This window comes from Monomorium pharaonis, chromosome 8, assembly GCF_013373865.1.
Source record: "Monomorium pharaonis isolate MP-MQ-018 chromosome 8, ASM1337386v2, whole genome shotgun sequence".
Classification (NCBI taxonomy): Eukaryota; Metazoa; Arthropoda; class Insecta; order Hymenoptera; family Formicidae; genus Monomorium; species Monomorium pharaonis.
In genome coordinates, this window is record NC_050474.1 from 7742950 (window position 1) to 7762264 (window position 19315).

Sequence of the window (19315 nt, forward strand, 5' to 3'; positions counted from 1 at the left end):
GTTTTGAAACGTTTGTAGCATCAAGTGGATCACACTCACTCTGTGCTACCGACACATTTCGTGTGTATATACATAGCATGGAACGCAATCAGATCGAATTGTGCACATTATGAACGGAATTCGTAGGCCGGTATTCGAATCTTATAGCATTTTTGATTTGCTGACTCGACCCGACTCCGAGTCAATGGTTTGTTCTTTTCCACTGCAAAAAAAAGTGATAAACTGTGCAAGAAATGAAGATAAAAGGAACAGACCATTGACCCGGAGTCGGGTCGAGTCAGCAAATCGAAACTGCTATTATTCAAGACCCATCTTAAGCACAAGTTTGAGACGTTAATGTTGTTATTTCATTGGTTAAGTAAGTCTCAAGTCGGCTCGAATCTAGACTTAAGACAATTCTTGAACTTAAGATCGGTCTATGAATTTCGTCCATAGACCGATCTTATTCAAGATCCATCTTAAGTACGATCTTGAGACGTCAATGTGGTTATTTCATTGGTTAAGTAAGTCTTAAATCGGCTCGAAGCTCGAAGCTAGACTTGAGATAATTCTTGAACTTAAGATCTGACTATGAATACCGGCCTAGTTATGAGTTATCCGCTCGTTCAAACGTGCACATTGGCTACGTAGTTCATGTGCATGATTTTCAGGTCCACAGAGAGCGTATCGCGTTCGAGGCTCACCAAACGTCAAGCGGTCAGCCGTGTCGTACTGTTGTCTCTCAGGTGTGCTCTCTGGTCACATGGAAAAAAGCATGGGAGACTCCTGGGCCTGACTGTTACGGTCACGTTTCGTCGATGATAAATTTTCTATCCTGAATTAAACCTCAATTTTAATAATTAATACAGATTAATATTTTGCTTTGTAAGACAGAGAAATACCTTTTTTTTACCAAACTTCTTTTTACGTAAGAACACATCGATTGAGTATATTTTTAATGATACTTAAGCGGATTAAACAACATTTACTTCCAACTGATTATCTAATTTAACTGTTAAGTAGATGGTTATAATCGAGTAAATTAATATGCTGTCTAGAGTGATTGTTAATATTATTAGGAGATCAATGTGCAATAATGCACGTTTACTTTATCGCTCGCGAGATTCCTTGCACTCAGATTTCTCATTGTGCAATGTCAATGCCAGGCCTCAAAAGCATTGTAATTTATATATAGCAAAAAGATTCAAGTCCAGAAAGAAAGCTGCTGACATTGTAATTAATATAATTTATTTACTTAATTTTATACAGTTCTTCTTTAACTAATATAATTTATTTAACTTTTATCTTTTACTTCTCTCTGAGGGGCATAGATAAACATATTACTTTTGAAACATGTTGCAGGAGAAAGACAAAGATGAGGACTCTGAAGAGGAAGATGATGATGAGGAAGCCCCTGTAGGTTCAAAAGTAATGAAAATAAAGACAAATTCTCTACGATTAGATCTCGTTTCCAAAACTGCATTTAAAATGAGCCGCAAGTATGCTTAATCTTGTTTTGTTTAATGTACTTGTGTATCTAATTTATTAAATGTTGCTTTATATGTAATTTATACTTTTATTTATGTCCTATATTTTATGGTTTTGTTTTTAGCAAAATCGAGGAGATCTTTTATGAGAGTAGGTTTCGCATAAATGGAAACAAAGTATTGAAAAAGTCTAAAGAGGTAAATGTATTGTTTTTGTAATAAAACTAAGATGATTTTGAAAATGTCAATAAAATTGTGTTTGTATATAATTATATATAGAATAATTGTGATGACAGGTGAAAGTAGGAGACGAAATCGACATAATTTTACATCAAAATGTGGATAATCCTAGGTTGCTGGTTATAAACAGAATTGTGATATTATCAATAAGCCCTATGAAAAATGAAACTCAAATACAAATTAAATTATCTGTAGATAAAAACTTGCTAATTGAAAATTACGAGAACTATATATCTGTATAGTTTTTTAGTTATAATTGTATGCAATATATATAATAAAGATATTAACATTATATTGAATAATTCTCATAGTAGTTTAATCATTTATTTTTTACTAGTTACTATCTGTATATCGGATTTCCATTTTTAAAAATACATTACGGATTTATAAAAGAACTTATTAGAATTTATTTACTTCAAGCATATACAATGCCAAGAAGGGACTTGGTTTACAATCAAGGACTTATTCAAGCATCCATCCCTACCTTACAAATTTTTTATCACACATGTACCTCTATCCATTCATTTTATTATCCATCTATCCTAACCAATACATCGCACCAATACATGGCTTTATTTATATCATTAACATATCAAATCTTATTACTTCGCTATAATCCTACATTTTCTCTATCGCACGAATTTTCCTACAATAATAAACTTTATTCTCTTCAGACTCATGGCCAAGAAGAGAATCCTACATAAAATACAGTATGATCCTATATAAACATTTTTCTCGCACTATCTTCCTATCATCACTTTATTTACAGTCTTTTTTCTTTCAACCTATAATTATACCCTTATAATTAATCTCCCTTGCTTTATTTACTAATCTTTACAAAAATCTTTTTCTGCCTCCTCTTTTTCCCTAAACATTCGTTTTGCCTTCTTCTACTAAAAGTTATTTCTATAATTCCTAGATTGCATACCTTGTTAGTTGCCCTTATTCATTTCTTTCCTAACATGTCTATCACAACATATCATATCCTATTATACCATTCTAATCCTGCCTATAATACAATCTAATCAAATTTCATCATTCTTCTTTCACCTATCATTCCATCTTTTCTCTGTTTACAATATTTATATTCTTACTACTTATAATTATATTCGTCTAACCTTTCTATTTAGGCCTTTCCCTATGCATACTAGTTCCTCTGCACTTCCTCTTGTGATCATATTCTCTCTTAACCTAATTTTACATCTCCTGTTCTATTCTATATGTACCTATCTAATTTTACTATCTACATCTGAAAACCAAAGGACCCATTTCACAGCCCCGTCTTGCTCCCATCGTTGTACTGCACACTTATGCCAATCCTTCTGTCCTTACTGTCGCCCTCGTGTCATTGTTTCTTCTTTCTATCTTCCCTTCTTCTGGCTTCACAGTTCTTAATTTCTCTTGACTTTTAACGTTAACGTGAGCTTGATATTTCTTCTTGTCTCCTCTCTCCTACAACTCTGTTCCATTCAATAGTTTCACAAAGCGGATTTTCCTTCTTCATTGCCTATGTTGGTTCTTATTCACTCTTTTTCTTCTCTGTTCCTAGTTATGTATTTCTAATCCCATTGCCTTTACAGACTTCAAACTACAAAATCTATTCCCTCTCCTTTCTTCATTTCCTTTGTCTTGCTTTTGATTCAGAAAGTCCTTTAGTTTACTCTTCTTCTCCAAATGATCCTGTCGTAACTGTTTCTTTTCACCTCTTTAAAATCCTTTATACTTTTCTTCTCATTTGTACAGTCTTTATTTTACTTTACCAGATCTTATGATCCGTTCCTTTTCTTTTATCTACGCCTATCTATATTGTTGTTTTCTGGATCGTCTCCTATAATATTCTTCCAGAATTCTGTTGCCTCGTTACTCAAGATCTCCATTTACCTTTTCCACCTTTTTCTCTTGCGTATGCGTTTTGCTTCGTTATCCTCTCCTATTCTTGATCTTCTTTTTGCAGTCCTTTCCTCCTCTTCTTTCTGCTTTTCAATCTCATCGCTCAGGGGCTGCGATCTGCGTCCATTCTTTTCTCTACTTTAAAATCCTTACTCTTATACAGTTTCATTTACTAATATATATTCTGCCTATCTTACATATCTATACTATAATACCTCTGTTTTTTACTTATCTACATATGTATATTCTCGTTCTTTTTCTCGCTTGATTATCTCTCTAAAACTATGAACATAACCTATCTCTTGCTTACTTCTATATTCTCTAACCTTATTCTATTTTTCTTTTCCGTTTTCTTTAATTTACCTTTCTACCTTACTTAATTCTCTCTCAATCGCATTCTTCAGCTCTTTTCTGTCCCCCTTTACCTCTTTTTCTTCTCGCTCTTATCTATAGATTTTTCCGCGCTCGTCTATGCATCCTAACCTCCTTAGTCGCGATCTTTCTATCCGTCTTTTATCCTGTCTTCTTGTTTCTATCGCGTTCCCTTCAATTCCCCAGCAACTTTCCTCTCTTCCCACTCCCTTTTATTTTTTCATCCTAAATCTCTAAATATCTACTTAATTCTGTCCTATACACGCACTATCGCCGCCACACGACTATTCGTTCTCACATGTTCTCACACCACCTAACCGAGTCCATAAAAGAACTTATTTAATAATAATAATATTTCAAAATTAAGTACACTAATCTGTATGTTTATTTACTTTTTTTACAATTTATTCCGTTATTTCTTTTATTTTGTCAGGAAATGGCTCCTGTATTGCGCCTATTTCTTGCAACAGGTCTTGTTTAGATTTGAAGTATTCTTTGTACCACATAATATGTTGGACTTTTTCTTGAACTGTCATGTATGGATTCTTGGAAAGTCCAACACACACCAATTCCATGAAATGACGTATCGGTCCTGACTTAGGACACCATCCCTTCAGATGACGTTCCATAAAGACATGTTCAGAAAAATGAACACTTTGCTCTTCTTCAATTCCTGCCATATATATAAAAATGATTATAAACTCAGTTTTTCCTTTCCTTACCAGAAGAAGAGTATAATATATAAAACATTATGTAGAAACCTTGTTCATTGTCAATAGGGAATTTCCATAATTTTCCTTGCTCTGTCCAAAGAATCAGTTCTTGAAAAACATTGGCTGGTGGATACGTCGTCATTGCTTTTAATTCTTTCTGTTCCAATGTCGCCCATGTTTTCAATTCCAGCATGTTTGGCGATTCACTTCTCATGTTCTCGAAAATAGGACTAGGCTCTCCATTCCACAGATTGATATCTCTACGCTTACTACAGTACAATAATTGAAAATTAAAAATTTATAGTACATACATTATGAAAATATGAATATTTAAATATATTTCTTTTAATACCTGCCATGTAATTTTTCTTTATCTTGTAACTGATTTTTAGATACTTTAGCACTGTTTAATAACTTTCTTGATATACTATCTTCAACTATTTTCGGTCGCTTATTATATTCGTCCAGCAGAGTTTGTATTATAGATTTTTTTTCTGAATGTTTATCTTGGGAAATTTCTTGTTCTTGAACATTGTGTTTTGATTGTTTAAATTTAGCGTTCTCCTCTATTTCACTATTAAAAAAAATATAGTAAAAATAGTTTTTTTTAATATTAAATTGGAAAAATATACTATGTATAATATATACTTAGTAATACACATGATTCATATTAATCTACATACATCCTTGTTTGTTCTTCTTTTAATGCTTTTACTCTAGATTTAAGTACTTTCTCAAGCAAATCCGATGTTGTCTTTGTTTTATCCCCACCAAGTTTCTCAGCCACATCTTTTGCTGCATCCACCACTTGTTTTTCTATTAAAAAAAAATTTAATACATTGAGAAGTTTGAACTTGCATAAATTTGGAATTATTGTTGCACAAAGTTACCAAAAGGTACTCGTTTGTCATTTTTTAATTTAGCTTTCTTTTTAGGCTGCATAGCAACTTCAATGGTTTTCTTCTGTAGTTTTCTCGCCTACAAACAGTAACAGATATCACAAATTAAAGTGTCCTGATTTATATTTTTTTAGAAAAAATAACTTGTTAAACTACTTTTAGATATATTAATATATTATTTTAATATACAATTTAGCCTAATTATTTTTTAAATATTCAATTTAAGCGATGAAATAATACATTCTGAAGTTAATAGAAACTTAAAGTAGACAAAAATCATAAAAAAATAATGAAAAATTATCATCAGATTTATTTACCTGTATCATATTATCCACAAAACTTTTCAAATCATATTTGTTATCCGACATTGTATCTGTAGGATTTGTACTTTTAACATCTGTTGTCTTTGGTTTTGCTTTGTCAGTATCAGAATCAGAATCAGATGAGTCTGATGAATCTGAAGTCGATGAAGATGAAAATGATGAAGACGAAGAGCATAATCTCGTGGAATTATTTATCCATTGAAATAACATTCCCTTTGATGACCTTATATTACATCTGCAAAATGTGTCACTGATTATAACAGTTTACATTTCCAACATTAATTCCAATATTTTGGCGCACATGTACTTACCTCAATAATATGTATAAGGGTAACATATTTACACACAAATATTTTACAAATCAATTATAGTATACACCGAGATATGAGCGCACGACAGCGCTTTTTTCATTCACAGACAGGTGATCATAGAAAATCTAACAAATTAAATCGAATGACACTTGCACATTAACAATAACGACAATACGCGAGGATCATTGATAAATTCAAATTTCAATAAAATAACAAAGTATGAGCATGGTATTATAAACAGGAGAACTTAACCTGAAAAAGGAGCTTAATCTAGCTCCCGCGCTATCGATACATCGCATTGTTCCCGGTTCAAAACCAGAGATATATCGATATATATCGCGTCGCGTCGCGGCGCAACGCAGTAACCATCAGTAACCACCAACACTACATACAACATACAACCCACAATCCCACAAATCCCACAATGGGGCACGGCGACAAATGAAAGCGTGACGTGATCCGTAGCGCGCGTCGTCGTTGTCGTCGTACTAGTCACACACGTCGTAGGGTAGCGGATGATGTCGCCGCGCGAGGAAACGGCCGTCGTCGTGGTCAGCAGTCGTCTGTAAGAGTGCCAAGATATCGTCGAGTGTTCCGCGTCGTCGTCGTCATCGTTGTCATCGTCGTCGCCCCGCGCGAATCAACTCCGGAGCAAAAGGATGGAGGCGGACTACCAGCCGACGCTGAGTCCGTCGCGGACTTTGACAGGTGAGTTGGCGATGTTGACGATGGTAAAGCGCGTCTGCACTCCCTTTCTACTCGATGACGGCGTCGTGGAAATCGACTCCGGATCGTTGGACGAATAGCAGAATCGCGGCTCGTGCTGTGTAAATAGAAAGCGCGTGATATTGTGCGTATATTTACAATTGTCATTAGGGGGTCGAGTGTGTGCGTGTGTATGTGTGTGTATCGTACAGCTTGATGAAAATTACAAAAGCGAATTTGGTATTGGCTTACGAAATTATTAATATTCTGATAAATTCGCTCACTTTTGTAATTGTCATATCCATAATCGACCCTTACGTTTGTTCTTTTTCCACACCCCAGGGCTACGTTCCGAGATGCTATTCTGTCAACTCTGCAGAACACAGAATAGTGGAAGTCAGATGAATTATTGCACTGAATAAATTTGGAATTTGAGTAAAAGTATACTTGGCGTAAAATACAATTGTGTGAGATTCAGGTCAAAATTATAGTCTTCAGTTTTCATGAGATCAATTAGAATATCTTATAAGTACAGTAATAAATATATTTAATAAAACTACGCGAGTATAAGTCATGCTGGTAAAATTTAATAGTTCAGAAAGAGTTCGTATTTTACCAAAAATATAATTATACTCACTGTTTCGTAATTATTTAAGATTAAGTTATCAACACTGTAAATATTAAAAATATACATAATTTATTACATATGTTACAATTACAATAATGTAAAAAATACATATTTTAGGGTTGATTGTTTCAACTTCTTGATAAATTTATATATTAGATAAATATATGTCTGTCTTTATTTAAGAAAAAGAATTATTTATCACATTTATATAATATTTTAGCAAAAGATATTTATAATGTTTAAATTACAAATTTATAATATAAAATTGAGTATTATTTCTTGTATCTATTATCCAAAACAATTTATTTTCTTTAAATAAAGATTTATTGTATATATTATTAAAACGTGCACTTTTTGTAAATTAGATTAGTTGAATTTATTACAAATTTTTTTTTGAATTTACTTAGAATTAAAACTTAAACTTCTAAAACTTTTTTTCAAAATTTATTACATTTTTTTTTTAAGATTTACTCTTTCAACCCTTGAAAATAGGATTATGAATTCTATATATGTACTTTATATATGTAACTCTATATATGTACATTTATTATGAATTTTAGAACAAATAGGCTCCGCATGTTACTTCGTGTTTCAGAACAACCGTGAATTAACTGAAAAATTCCTTGCTCAGAATTTTATAGTCCAGGAACTTGAATTCTTGGTACAGTTCCTTTGTTTTATGAAGAACAAATTTATATTAGTTTTGAAGTGTGAAAAAAGAACCTATTACACTCTCGAGTAAAGACTGCCAGATCACAATTCTATGGAACTTTTAGCAAATTGATCTTATCTACATTGTATTCTTGCCGTTGAATATACCTCATTGTTAATGCAATTAATCAAACTTATTTTAAGCAAAAAAAAATTCTTACCTCTTCTCCCTCCTTGATAAGATTTTTTTTTTGTTGTACAAATGTATACATATACTACACATATCTTAATCTGTTTGATAATTTATGATTTGCTTTAACATTTAGCAGGAATAGGTAATGACTGTGAAGATCCATATCCGAGCTTGTCAGATTATCATGATTACGAACCAAATCTGGAATTTGATGATACAGAATTACAAACTACTTCAAACAATGGTAAATTATATCTCCAGATTTATGTTTTAAAATCTTTTTTATAATTCAGTAATTAGATGTGTATTATTATTCTTCAAGAAGAAAGTGCGTTATCTTTATTATTAATTATTAAAAAAATTAATTTACATTAGGCTTGAATGTTATATATAAAATATAAATAATCTACATGTATGCAATGTAAACTATGTATTTGTTTTACGTCATCTATTCATAAACTATAAATCGCCAAAGAGTTATTGAAAATTTTATTCAGATTTTTAATTTATAATATATATTTTTATTTCACCAATACTCCTTACAAATATTAACAACTTTAAAATTTAATTTTTTGTATTATATTATTCAATTTATAATAATTTACATTGCTTTTGTATTGTCTACAACAAAAAGATTTGTATAAGTATAACGTAAATATATAAAGCGTGCACTTCTGATTTATGTCATACAGTAACTATGGTAATTATTTAAAAGTTGACTTTATTATTGTAGCGACACGGCTTTTGGAAGAAAAATTGGATTTGGTGAGTGGCAGCATGGGTGCCGGGATGGATTATTTGGAGAGTCCAGTAAGCGATGGCACGATCGAGGAGAACTTTGAGGAGGCATTGGTAGATGCTCCAGTTATCGAATCTGGTGTGTGAACCTTTTACCTTCTGTTAGTAGCCAGTAAATGTCATGGCATTCTCGGGGCATAGCAGGTGAATTATGTGTAGAACATTGTATAGCTTGTTACATTGCATGGCGTAAGGATGAGAGAGGAAAAGGAATGCGACGACTGTCTTGCTTTTTTTTAAATCCCCCTTTGCAACAATAACATTTATATACAATCCTAGTGTGTTTAAAGTGAGTAAGTCTTTCGACGTTCCGTAGAGTATCATTTATTATTTTTATGAAAGTAGGACTGCTCCGAGGATTTAAATTGTTTTTGCTAGAATTTTTATTTGATGATAAGTTTGTTGTGCAAGCACGCTTCTGAAATGTCGCAACCTTATGTTACAACAAATGTCTGTTTTAATGAACAGCGGACGATCCTGCTTTAGACGAAGAGCTCGCCGATGAAGAAGATTATCTTGACATATCCAGGCATGGTATTGTGGAGGTAGTCGGCGATGATAGTGCTGGACGTAAAATAATTGTTGTGTCAGCTTGTAAATTACCTCCTATCGGAAAGGAGACTTTTAATCACGCTAAACTCCTCAGGTGAGTTTGCGATATCTATGTTGTAAAGATGACACACGAATGATATTTTGTCGACTGGAAACAATGACTTACAATTGTCTGTAAATTATTTAAGAATCATTCTATCATTTTTAACACACACAGCGTTATATATATTAAGCTATCTGTTTTCTCGATACTACTTTTTTTTTTTTATCAGTAAAATAAACTTTTTAATTTACTGATAAAAGTTTATTTTATATTTCCATCGCAGGTACCTTACGCATACTTTGGACATGTTTGTGGAACAAGATTATAGTCTCGTTTACTTTCATTATGGCCTTACATCGAAAAATAAGCCACCCTTGTCTTGGTTGTGGCAAGCGTATAAAGCATTTGATAGGAAATACAAGAAAAATCTCAAAGCCCTTTACCTAGTACATCCGACTAATTTCATTAGGATTGTGTGGCAGATATTTAAACCGGCAATCAGGTATGTATCTTTTTGTATCGAAAAAGTAACTTTTCTTAAGTTATTACATGTTATCGTAGTAACTTGTGTATTTTTTCTAGTGTAAAGTTTGGACGAAAAATGATGTATGTTAATTATTTGGAGGAACTGGCGCAATACATTAACTTGGATCAACTAATTATACCACCTCAAGTGATAGAGTATGTAATTTAGTTACGGTATTATATAAATTTGTACATTTTTAGAAACCCAATAAAAAATCTTTTTAAATCAAATTGCACGCAGATTTTCAAATTTCACATTGGAGCATTTCTTTCAGACACAATGAACAATTGCTATTGAAAAATAAGAAGAATTTGCCAGCGAGTCCGCCACAAAGCGCGGTAGTTACGCCAGTTGGAACGACTCAGTTTGGTGCTAGTCTGCAATTCATAAAAGAAAATAACAACGGCGATCCAATACCACCAATTCTAAAGCAATGCGTAGAGTTTCTTGATACACCTGACGGTACGGTATTTCAACGAAAACAAGATTCTATTTTTATCTTGTTTGTATTCAACTGATGATTATCTTTTTTGCTATCGTTTCAGCTCTAGAAACAGAAGGAATATTCAGAAGATCGGCTAACGTGGCAGTTATCAAAGAACTTCAGAATCGCTGTAATCAAGGTTTACCCATTGATTTTCAAGGGGATCCGCATATCGCTGCGGTTTTACTTAAGACTTTTCTCCGTGAATTAGACGAACCTCTCATGACTTACGAACTGTATGATGAAATCACGCAATTCCAAAGTAAGCATAATACGTTTCTTTACTCGTTTTTCCAAATATTACATTTACAGTGATGTAAAACATTTCTTTAATTTTTACTGCAGCATTATCAAAAGACGAACGTCCCCGTAAAGTTAAAATATTAATATTGGAGAAACTTCCCGAAGACAACTACCAAGTTCTTAAATACATCGTACAATTTTTATCGAGAGTACGTAATACTCACAGTCACAATTTTTTTACAATTAAAATAAAAATTAATTTTTATAATCACTTTTTTTGTTATTGATAGGTAATGGACCGTTGCGACTTGAACAAGATGACTTCTAGTAATCTCGCGGTCGTATTTGGACCGAATCTAGTTAGAGCACCGCCAGCACGTGGAATGTCCCTCTCGGCAATAGGACCCATCAATCAGTTCATAGACTTTTTATTTACCTATCAAGATAAGATATTTATTATTTAAAAGCGACAGAGCATCGAAGGCCTAATTGTAACATTCAATTATCACACGTCCGCATTTTCATTTATCGAAATATTTTTATATTCTACGTGATAGAGGAAGAAACACTCAACTGTTTGTTTACACGTGATATTGCACAAGATTTTTTTATACTAATAGGTATAATAATTTTCGGACGAAAGAAAGTGAAATGTTCGAATAGATATCGGCTGTGCGATGTTGAAACGCCAGCTCTAAGAGAAACATGTCCGCGTATATTTAGAGAAAAATTACGACCAAATACCAAAGATACATGAGAACGTCACACAGTGAGTATAATGTAAATGTAAGATTATCTAGAAATAATGTTTATCTATTTAATAACGCTTAGAAAATAATATATTCGAGAATGAAAGAAGATATCGAGCGAGATGCCTCTGTTGTCGTGAAATCGCAATTTGCCCCGATTTCGTTTCGATTAATCTGTAATATTTATAATGAAACTTTTAAACAACGAATTAATTTCTTTTAGTAAGTTACATGAATTATTATTTTGTGTATAATTTTTAAGATTTTAATTATTTTTTTGTTATTTTTTTGTCAATTAAAAAAAGTTAAATTATTAATTGTTATATAGATTCTAATTTTTGTTTTGATGAATTCACATTTGTATAAGTCATCTTTTGTCATTATTTTTATTTTTAACATTGGAATTATCAAAAAATTGTTTAAATCATGTTACATTAATAAAGATCTTATAAAACGAAATTTTCATAGAACGTTTTGCATATTATAAATCTAAAGCAGGAAAACTGCAAGTAACAAATCTTTTGAATATTGGGCATCCTTTGCATCTCTTGCAGGGTTTGTAAATATATATTGGAAAAATTGATAATTCAATAATAATTATGGTCTAACGAATGTAGTATATGTGATACTGTATTTAAGTAAACTCGAAGAGACAAAATATATGTAACAAAAAAGATTTATATATATTATAGAGAAATATTAAGTTAATAAAAATAAGCAATTACATTTGTTTTATATAAGTAACAAAACACTCTAATAATTGGAAGAAAGTTAAATTATATATTTTATTTCAAATAGATTTGTCTTATAATTTTCATTCTCTTTCTCTCTAGTCTGTACAATCGCAATTATAAATAAAATAATTTATATTCATAGATTAATGTAATATTTTAAAAATTATACATAAGCACAGTAATTAGTGTGATATCAATATACTTTTCATATACTCTATATCAATTTTAGTGGTTGCACAATATTCTTTTTTTAATCATAATCTCAAAAAAAATTAATCTGTTAGTTTCACTTGACATCATAAGAAAATTTTAAAAAATGAGAGAGAGAGGGAGAGAGAATGAAGAAAAGAGCAATTTGGCATAAATGCCAAATATAATCTAAAGTCTTGTGTAAATCCGTCATCTAAATATAAAGATAAGATTTAGCGATTTTTTGCGGACTAAACCGCAGACTTGTATATCCCCTTAAATAGTCCTGCCATTATGGGTAACTGGGATAAAGTATATGGGCTTGGCAGCCTAAAACCTGCTCTCTATCATCAAAAGAAAAAGACTAACCCAGACCTGTAGAACTGATGTGACTTGATTACATTCCTCGTTGTTGTCAATAGAACATGTAATAAAGCGTATTAATTTATAGGTCTTCAGTTTCACTTTTATGTATAATTCATAAGCAAAATCTAACTACTTTTGTGACGTGATGGGATTGAGGTATCAACGTTGAATGAAGCATTTCTCTGTAACGTTATTACAAGTTACCACTTTATATTCATAAAATAACTTACACAGTAACAATAATTTAAACAACTTCTTGTATCACTAATTTATATAATTTCAGATGAATAAACATATTGCGTGTTACTTAATATGTGGTCCAAATCAATATATTGTACAATAAAAATTATCATTTAATATGTACATAGTAACCTAAACCTAAGCTATTATTTTGGATAAAAGCTGAGTCTTCTTCTTTTTCTGCTCTTCTTTGAAAATGCCCTTGTCTCGCGACAAGGCCGCGCCGTCTAGCTAGATTTATTAGCTGATTCTTAATGGATTAGCTTGCAGTAATTTGGATTGCAAAGATACAGAAGTATGTCGAAAATTTGAAGATGATAGAAAAATGGGATGATAAATCCGGAACAAGGCTCCAACTTCTTTGCTGTTTTATAAAACTTTTGTGCCTGCGCGGAGATTGAGACACTCGAAACAACTAGATGGCGAGGTTGCTGTTCTGAATTGTTATCTCTCCTTTATTATCAGTGATTCTAGCAACTGAGAACTGAGAAGAACACTTCACTCGCGACCACTTTTATGAAAAAGATACCATTGGAATAATGATGATTCAGGTGCACATCGAATATAGAGATTCATTAAAAAGTGGTATTACGTATTACTTTATGATTATTCTGAATAAGAAGTTAAACTTGAAAACTCAATATGATAAACCTGTCAAGACAATCAAAATGCTCGAGAGGCGAACTTTGGGGAAGGGGGGGGGGGGACATTTCACGATGTTTGTGAATGGCGATAAAAGGCCTCAATATACGAGTACAGTTAAAATCATTATCGAAAATATTAACGCGATATGCACATGAAATGGCATACACAAATCTGCTTTAAAAAGTATCTATCAAATACAAAGTTACAATTACAAGTTCCCAACTACAAATATATACGTATACAAGTATATGTATCTTTGCTGTCCAACAATTGCAGCTTATACAGACACACACGCGCACGTGTGCGTGTGTATTTGTATTTATATATTTATATAGGCATACACATTCATACATTACTCACTTTACAAACATATACAGGATGAAACATTTATAATGTAATAAATTGCTGTTTGCAAATAATCAGTTTGTCACATTTGGGATGCATCATCCTGTGCGTAGTTCGTAGATTATCGAAATTAGACCTTGGAATTTGAAATTGAATATAAATTGTTTTTGAAGGTCTACGAAAAGCCATTGCCACCGCCGCCACCGCCACCACCACCACCACTGCCACAGCAAGAACTTCTACTTGGTTGAGTTTGTTCCGCCTCGTCCTCGACCATCACGACATTGCGACGTGTACTGTTGGTCCTCGTAAGGGTGGACTTTTGCTCGGCCTCATCCGCACGTTGTATCATACGCTGTGTCAAGTCCAGGAACATCTCCTCGATGTTCTGGTTCAATTTGGCCGACGTATGGAAATGCATAGCGCCCACCTGTTTGGCGTACCTGACATCATGTCGTTTATTAATTCTACATACCAAGCCCTTAGACGATCAATAATAATTCTCTAAACAATTTAAAATAAATTCAATATAGCTTCCATACAGAAAGAAACAGTATCAAACATTAGTATATAATCTTGCTTGTACATAATTTAATCTTCTTTAAAGAATTTGATAATTTTTAATTTCAAATAATAGCGAAGTTACTTTTATTACAATATTATAACAGTCATCTAAGCAACACAATATAATTGTTTTGATAATTAAAAATTCTAATTTTAAAGATATTGTTGTATTTTCTATTTTTTTTTAACTCATAAAAATTATTACTGAATAAAGAGAACAGAATATTTACTAGGAAAAAGTTTTCTAGCAATTGTATCTTAATTTTTTTCTTGGCACAAAATTGGTTAGCAATAGATAAATGTACATTCCAAAGAACAGATTTTTTTAAATAAAATTATACAAAGTTCACATAAGTTTATCTTTAAGGATATATAATTTTATTTCAACATTTAACATTTTAAAAATAAAAAATGTTCTCAAAACAAGAATTTTTTTTTCTATGCAAATGATTCATATGATACTGTGTAATATTTAAATATTATATTAAATATTATATTAAACATTAACATTGAATATCTAGCAGTTACTTAAGTTAGCTTAAGAGAATATTCATTGAACTTACTCTTCTGCTTCCTCTATGGCAACATTTCGATCCTTCTCCAGGTCCACCTTGTTACCCGCTATCACTAAACAAATTTCACTACCTAACATCTTCTTAAGCTCCTTTACCCAATTCTTCACCTGATAGCAAAATCCATAAATTATTTAACGTCATCAAAACAAAGATACTCTATAAAATGGCATGTTATATGTGATACAGTTGTACCTTTTGAAAGGTATCCTCGTCCGTAATGTCATAGACAAGAATGGCACCGTTGGACATTCGATAATAAATTGGTCCTAATGCATGAAACTTTTCCTGCCCAGCAGTATCCCATATTGCCAGGTTCACTCTTTTTCCATTGATATTAAGTTTCTTATTCAGGAACGATGCCTAAAATATAAAGCAAATTGTCAGGACATCATTTCCAGGTTATGCAAATTCAGTAAACACTTCGTTAACAGCATATATGTAAATGCTATTCTACAATAGCATAAACATACTCGTAAGTGATTGTAAGGTGCATTATATTTCCACTTCAATGCATTAGGTTTAATCTCAGTTTTTCCTTTATATCTTTTTCTAGTTCTAAAAGTAAGAAAAAAATCGAGATTAAAGTTAATAGGTAGGCACAGAACATAGAACTACGCCTTACAATGCTTACAACTACATTTGCACTATTGCAGAGGACGGTCTTAAAGGCTCAGAGGCGGAGAGGTTAAGAAAACCTCCTTAATCAGTTATACACGTAACAATATTTTCTTTAATCATATACAACTACTTTCCTACGCAATTGCTGAGCTCGAATCTAACCATTACCGGGAGAGGTGACAATTTCAAGTTTTTTCTTTCAAAAGTGTTTAAATTCGCACCGGAGCAAGAAAAGAAAATGTTATTCGACCAAAGACAACAGGTATCCGCGCATTGCTCAAAAGAATCCTCCGCGAAGTCGGCTTGTTAGGCCGAGGCGTTAGACCTTAAGCAGGAGGCGGCGGGGGAGGGAAGGTCACCTGTAGCGTGGTGATGTGCTTGTCGTTGAATTTGTCCTCGACGTATCGTAGGGCGACCGAGGTCTTGCCAACGCATCCCTCGCCGAGTAGAACCACCTTAAAGTTGTACCCGGTGCCGACCACCGGACTGGCCATAATTCCGGAGTACAGGCGACTGAGCTCTGTCCAAGGACGTCGCGGCGAAGTCGTGGGGGGGAAAGGGGGTTAGTTCGCGCTGCTGCGACTGGACGCAGCTCGCAGGGAAAGGTTCCGCGAAGCTCGGGACTCCGCTTCGTCGTCACCGTCTCTTCTCGCGCGCTCGTCGTCGGGCCACCGGGATCGGCGGCTATTGCCGTGAGGAAGATTATCGGCGGCCTTTTTAACGACGACGGAACGTCCAGTCGTAGTCTCGAGGCGCAAGGATCAGCTGTTCCGCCCCGTGCCATTACGCGCAACGTCACGTCGGCGCGACACGGGCGGACGGGCCCTCGTTCATACCCCGTTCCAGATAGTCTAGTAGAATTAGAATTTTTGGGGGAAAAAATTGGTAACTTAGGTTTGACTGTACGTAAAGCACAATTAATATGCGTAGATTAAGATAGGTACGTTTGCTACTCGCAAAAAGCTGGGGGTTATTGCAAAATTACGGGTTGAAGTGAGGAAAAAGTAGTTTTTTGCTTGCGCCTCGTAAACTAAAAATGGAATCGAAAAAAGTTTCAAATAAAAGTTGTAGGTATTAAGTAGAGCTACAATAATAAATTTGGTTCATTAAGATCGGTCAATTAGTTTGGTTGTAAAGTAGAAAAAACCATGAAAAATGGCCATTTCTTAAATTGTTAATAACTTTCTTAAAAATTAACTCAAGCATTTGAAATTGTAGGAAAATATAGCTTTTATGGCGATAAAAAAGTGTACCAAATTTCATCAAAAAATATTAACTTTTTGAGTAATGTCTATTGTTTATCCAAAACGCGCTCCACTAAAAAATTTAATTTTTACATTTTTGAGACCATGCACGAACCCGAACCAAAATTTTTTCTCTTTTGAAAAAGTCGCAGTATCATATATCGGTATTGAAATGTGTGCTAATGCAATTAAGTGTCTCTAATAAACGTGTAAAAAATATGCCTATAGGTTATTTAATTTATTTAATTGTTAATTTAATTGTTATAATTAACAATTAAATAACTTTTAAAATATTAACTCTATCAAAATGGGGTAAATGCATTTGAAAGGTGCAATTTTTTTTAATTAAAAAAACATTGTCCTAGCTTGCTCAGAAATAGAGATAATTTTTTTTCTTTGAAAAATCACTGTTAATTGCTACAGTTATAAATATTAAGAGTTGAAATTTTGATAGCGTCTTATTAAATAGTTAAAGTAGCCTTTCCCAAAAATTCGAAGCGATTCATGAAGATTAACCATTGTAAACGTGTTAACAAAAGCAGTATCACTCAAGAGCGGCGGTCGGCGGCGTGTGCACGTGCGCACAGCGTCTGCTAGCGCGCACTAGCGCGTAGCCAGGCGTAGTACAAAATTAATCTGGCACGTTCAAATTACTTCAATCGTCAATATCTCGACGAGACAAGATTAATAAGCTAAACTATTTTCTTATATCTCCTCAAATAAACGTTCTAATCAATTTTTTTCTTTTTTAAAATTATTTATTTCACGCATTAAATCGTATAAATAGTTTACTTATCTATACGGCGTGTGCATATGTTCTTTATATATAGATTACTAAGTATATTTAATATTTTATTTGTAAATTAAGTTTATATAAAATAACAAAAAATATTGTTTTTTTTTTTGTGGAAACGTATCTTTTTGTTTTTTGTTGCACAGATAAATTTTGAATTTAGGAAAAAAGTTAATAAAGTTTGTATATTTTAAAAATAATTAATTAAAGTTAAAATTAAATAATTTAAAATTAACTACGTTAATAATTATTAACTTTTTAACTTTATTATTAATTTTTAGTTTTTTAACTAGTTACTGTCTCATCTGGCAAATGTAATATAATGATTAGTTTTTATCCACAGAAATGTACAAACAAAGAAGGAGATACAAAAAATTTGGAATGCAATTCTAGAAATTGGATCTAAAGGATTATAGTTTGAATTTGATTGCAAATTTATGCAAAGCTAAAATTGTTATACTTTGAAGATTATCATAGCCTTTACATGTATATTTATACACTTTTACGTGCACATTATGTTTCTAGTTCAAGACCATTATTAAAACTGCGTATAAAAATTAAAATCTGTTTTGTAATATTTTCACTTACATTTTTAAATTTAGAAATTTCATGTACCAAACAAAACTCTTACCCAGTTCTTTGATACGCCGTATACTGAGCCAAAACTGTACATAAAATTCCAAAGAAATATTCATTCTACTAATGAAAAATTTATTAAAATTGATCCAAAGAATTATTTTATTATCATGGTGTTTTAGGTTTTGTAACAAACAATAATTTGTTATATTAATAAATTTATTTATGGCAAATAAAAACATTTAATGTGATATTTATACTATTAAAAAATAGTTTATTGTATCAATAAATTTTAGTCAATGAACGTCATTGATACTATGAACAACATTTTTTTAGTGTAATACTTATTTTAATTATCTGATGTATTAAAGTAATTTTACATATTAATTTTGCAATCAAAAATATGTGAAAGAAGAAATTGCACAAGAGCTTTACTTTTAGCATTTTGTCTATTAAATAATAAAAAAATTGCGACAAAAATGGTTAAGTGAAAGAATACAGATTTAGACATTTCCATGATTTGGACATTTCCAGTTACTTGCCGAGTTAAGTATAAATATTTTTGAAGATTTTCAAAATTATTTACATGAAACTTTTGATACTTTATTTAAAATAATTTGAAAAAACGTGTTATTTACGC

At 32.3% G+C, this 19315-nt stretch overlaps 4 protein-coding genes across 10 annotated transcripts; 2 read left to right on the forward strand and 2 right to left on the reverse strand.

Annotated features, from left to right (window-relative positions):
* The first annotated feature begins 94 nt into the window (after positions 1-94).
* On the forward strand, positions 95-2008 carry LOC105834644 (mitochondrial transcription rescue factor 1). Of its 5 annotated transcripts, none has more exons than XM_012677290.2 (5): positions 95-130; positions 651-725; positions 1342-1478; positions 1592-1664; positions 1763-2008. In XM_012677290.2, the coding sequence occupies exons 1-5, from the start codon at positions 110-112 to the stop codon at positions 1946-1948; spliced, it is 492 nt and encodes a 163-aa protein (XP_012532744.1). In that variant the 5' UTR covers positions 95-109; the 3' UTR covers positions 1949-2008. The 5 variants fall into 5 exon arrangements, with proteins under 5 accessions (XP_012532744.1, XP_012532742.1, XP_012532741.1 ...); XM_012677288.3 differs by lacking the exon at positions 95-130 and adding an exon at positions 196-358 and having other exon boundaries at positions 651-1212; XM_012677289.2 differs by lacking the exon at positions 95-130 and adding an exon at positions 369-503 and having other exon boundaries at positions 651-1212.
* A 1316-nt stretch (positions 2009-3324) lies between these two features.
* LOC105834643 (28S ribosomal protein S31, mitochondrial) lies at positions 3325-6357 on the reverse strand. The gene is made up of 7 exons (XM_036290559.1): positions 6215-6357; positions 5898-6138; positions 5572-5659; positions 5365-5497; positions 5034-5255; positions 4730-4950; positions 3325-4641 (listed from the first exon to the last, which is right to left on the reverse strand). Exons 1-7 carry the CDS (start codon positions 6238-6240, stop codon positions 4373-4375), a joined length of 1200 nt encoding a protein of 399 aa, XP_036146452.1. The 5' UTR covers positions 6241-6357; the 3' UTR covers positions 3325-4372.
* A 432-nt stretch (positions 6358-6789) lies between these two features.
* On the forward strand, positions 6790-13386 carry LOC105834642 (rho GTPase-activating protein 1). 3 transcript variants are annotated; one of them, XM_012677283.2, is made up of 10 exons: positions 6790-6922; positions 8525-8635; positions 9125-9268; positions 9658-9835; positions 10068-10286; positions 10367-10465; positions 10585-10772; positions 10856-11056; positions 11140-11246; positions 11328-13386. In XM_012677283.2, the coding sequence occupies exons 1-10, from the start codon at positions 6874-6876 to the stop codon at positions 11499-11501; spliced, it is 1470 nt and encodes a 489-aa protein (XP_012532737.1). In that variant the 5' UTR covers positions 6790-6873; the 3' UTR covers positions 11502-13386. The 3 variants fall into 3 exon arrangements, with proteins under 3 accessions (XP_012532737.1, XP_012532738.1, XP_012532739.1); XM_012677284.2 differs by having other exon boundaries at positions 6793-6922; positions 8528-8635; XM_012677285.2 differs by lacking the exons at positions 6790-6922; positions 8525-8635 and having other exon boundaries at positions 9165-9333.
* On the reverse strand, positions 13266-16885 carry LOC105834641 (ras-related protein Rab-21). Its single transcript, XM_036290560.1, has 4 exons — positions 16422-16885; positions 15637-15804; positions 15433-15551; positions 13266-14748 (listed from the first exon to the last, which is right to left on the reverse strand). Exons 1-4 carry the CDS (start codon positions 16554-16556, stop codon positions 14481-14483), a joined length of 690 nt encoding a protein of 229 aa, XP_036146453.1. The 5' UTR covers positions 16557-16885; the 3' UTR covers positions 13266-14480.
* Positions 16886-19315: the final 2430 nt, after the last annotated feature.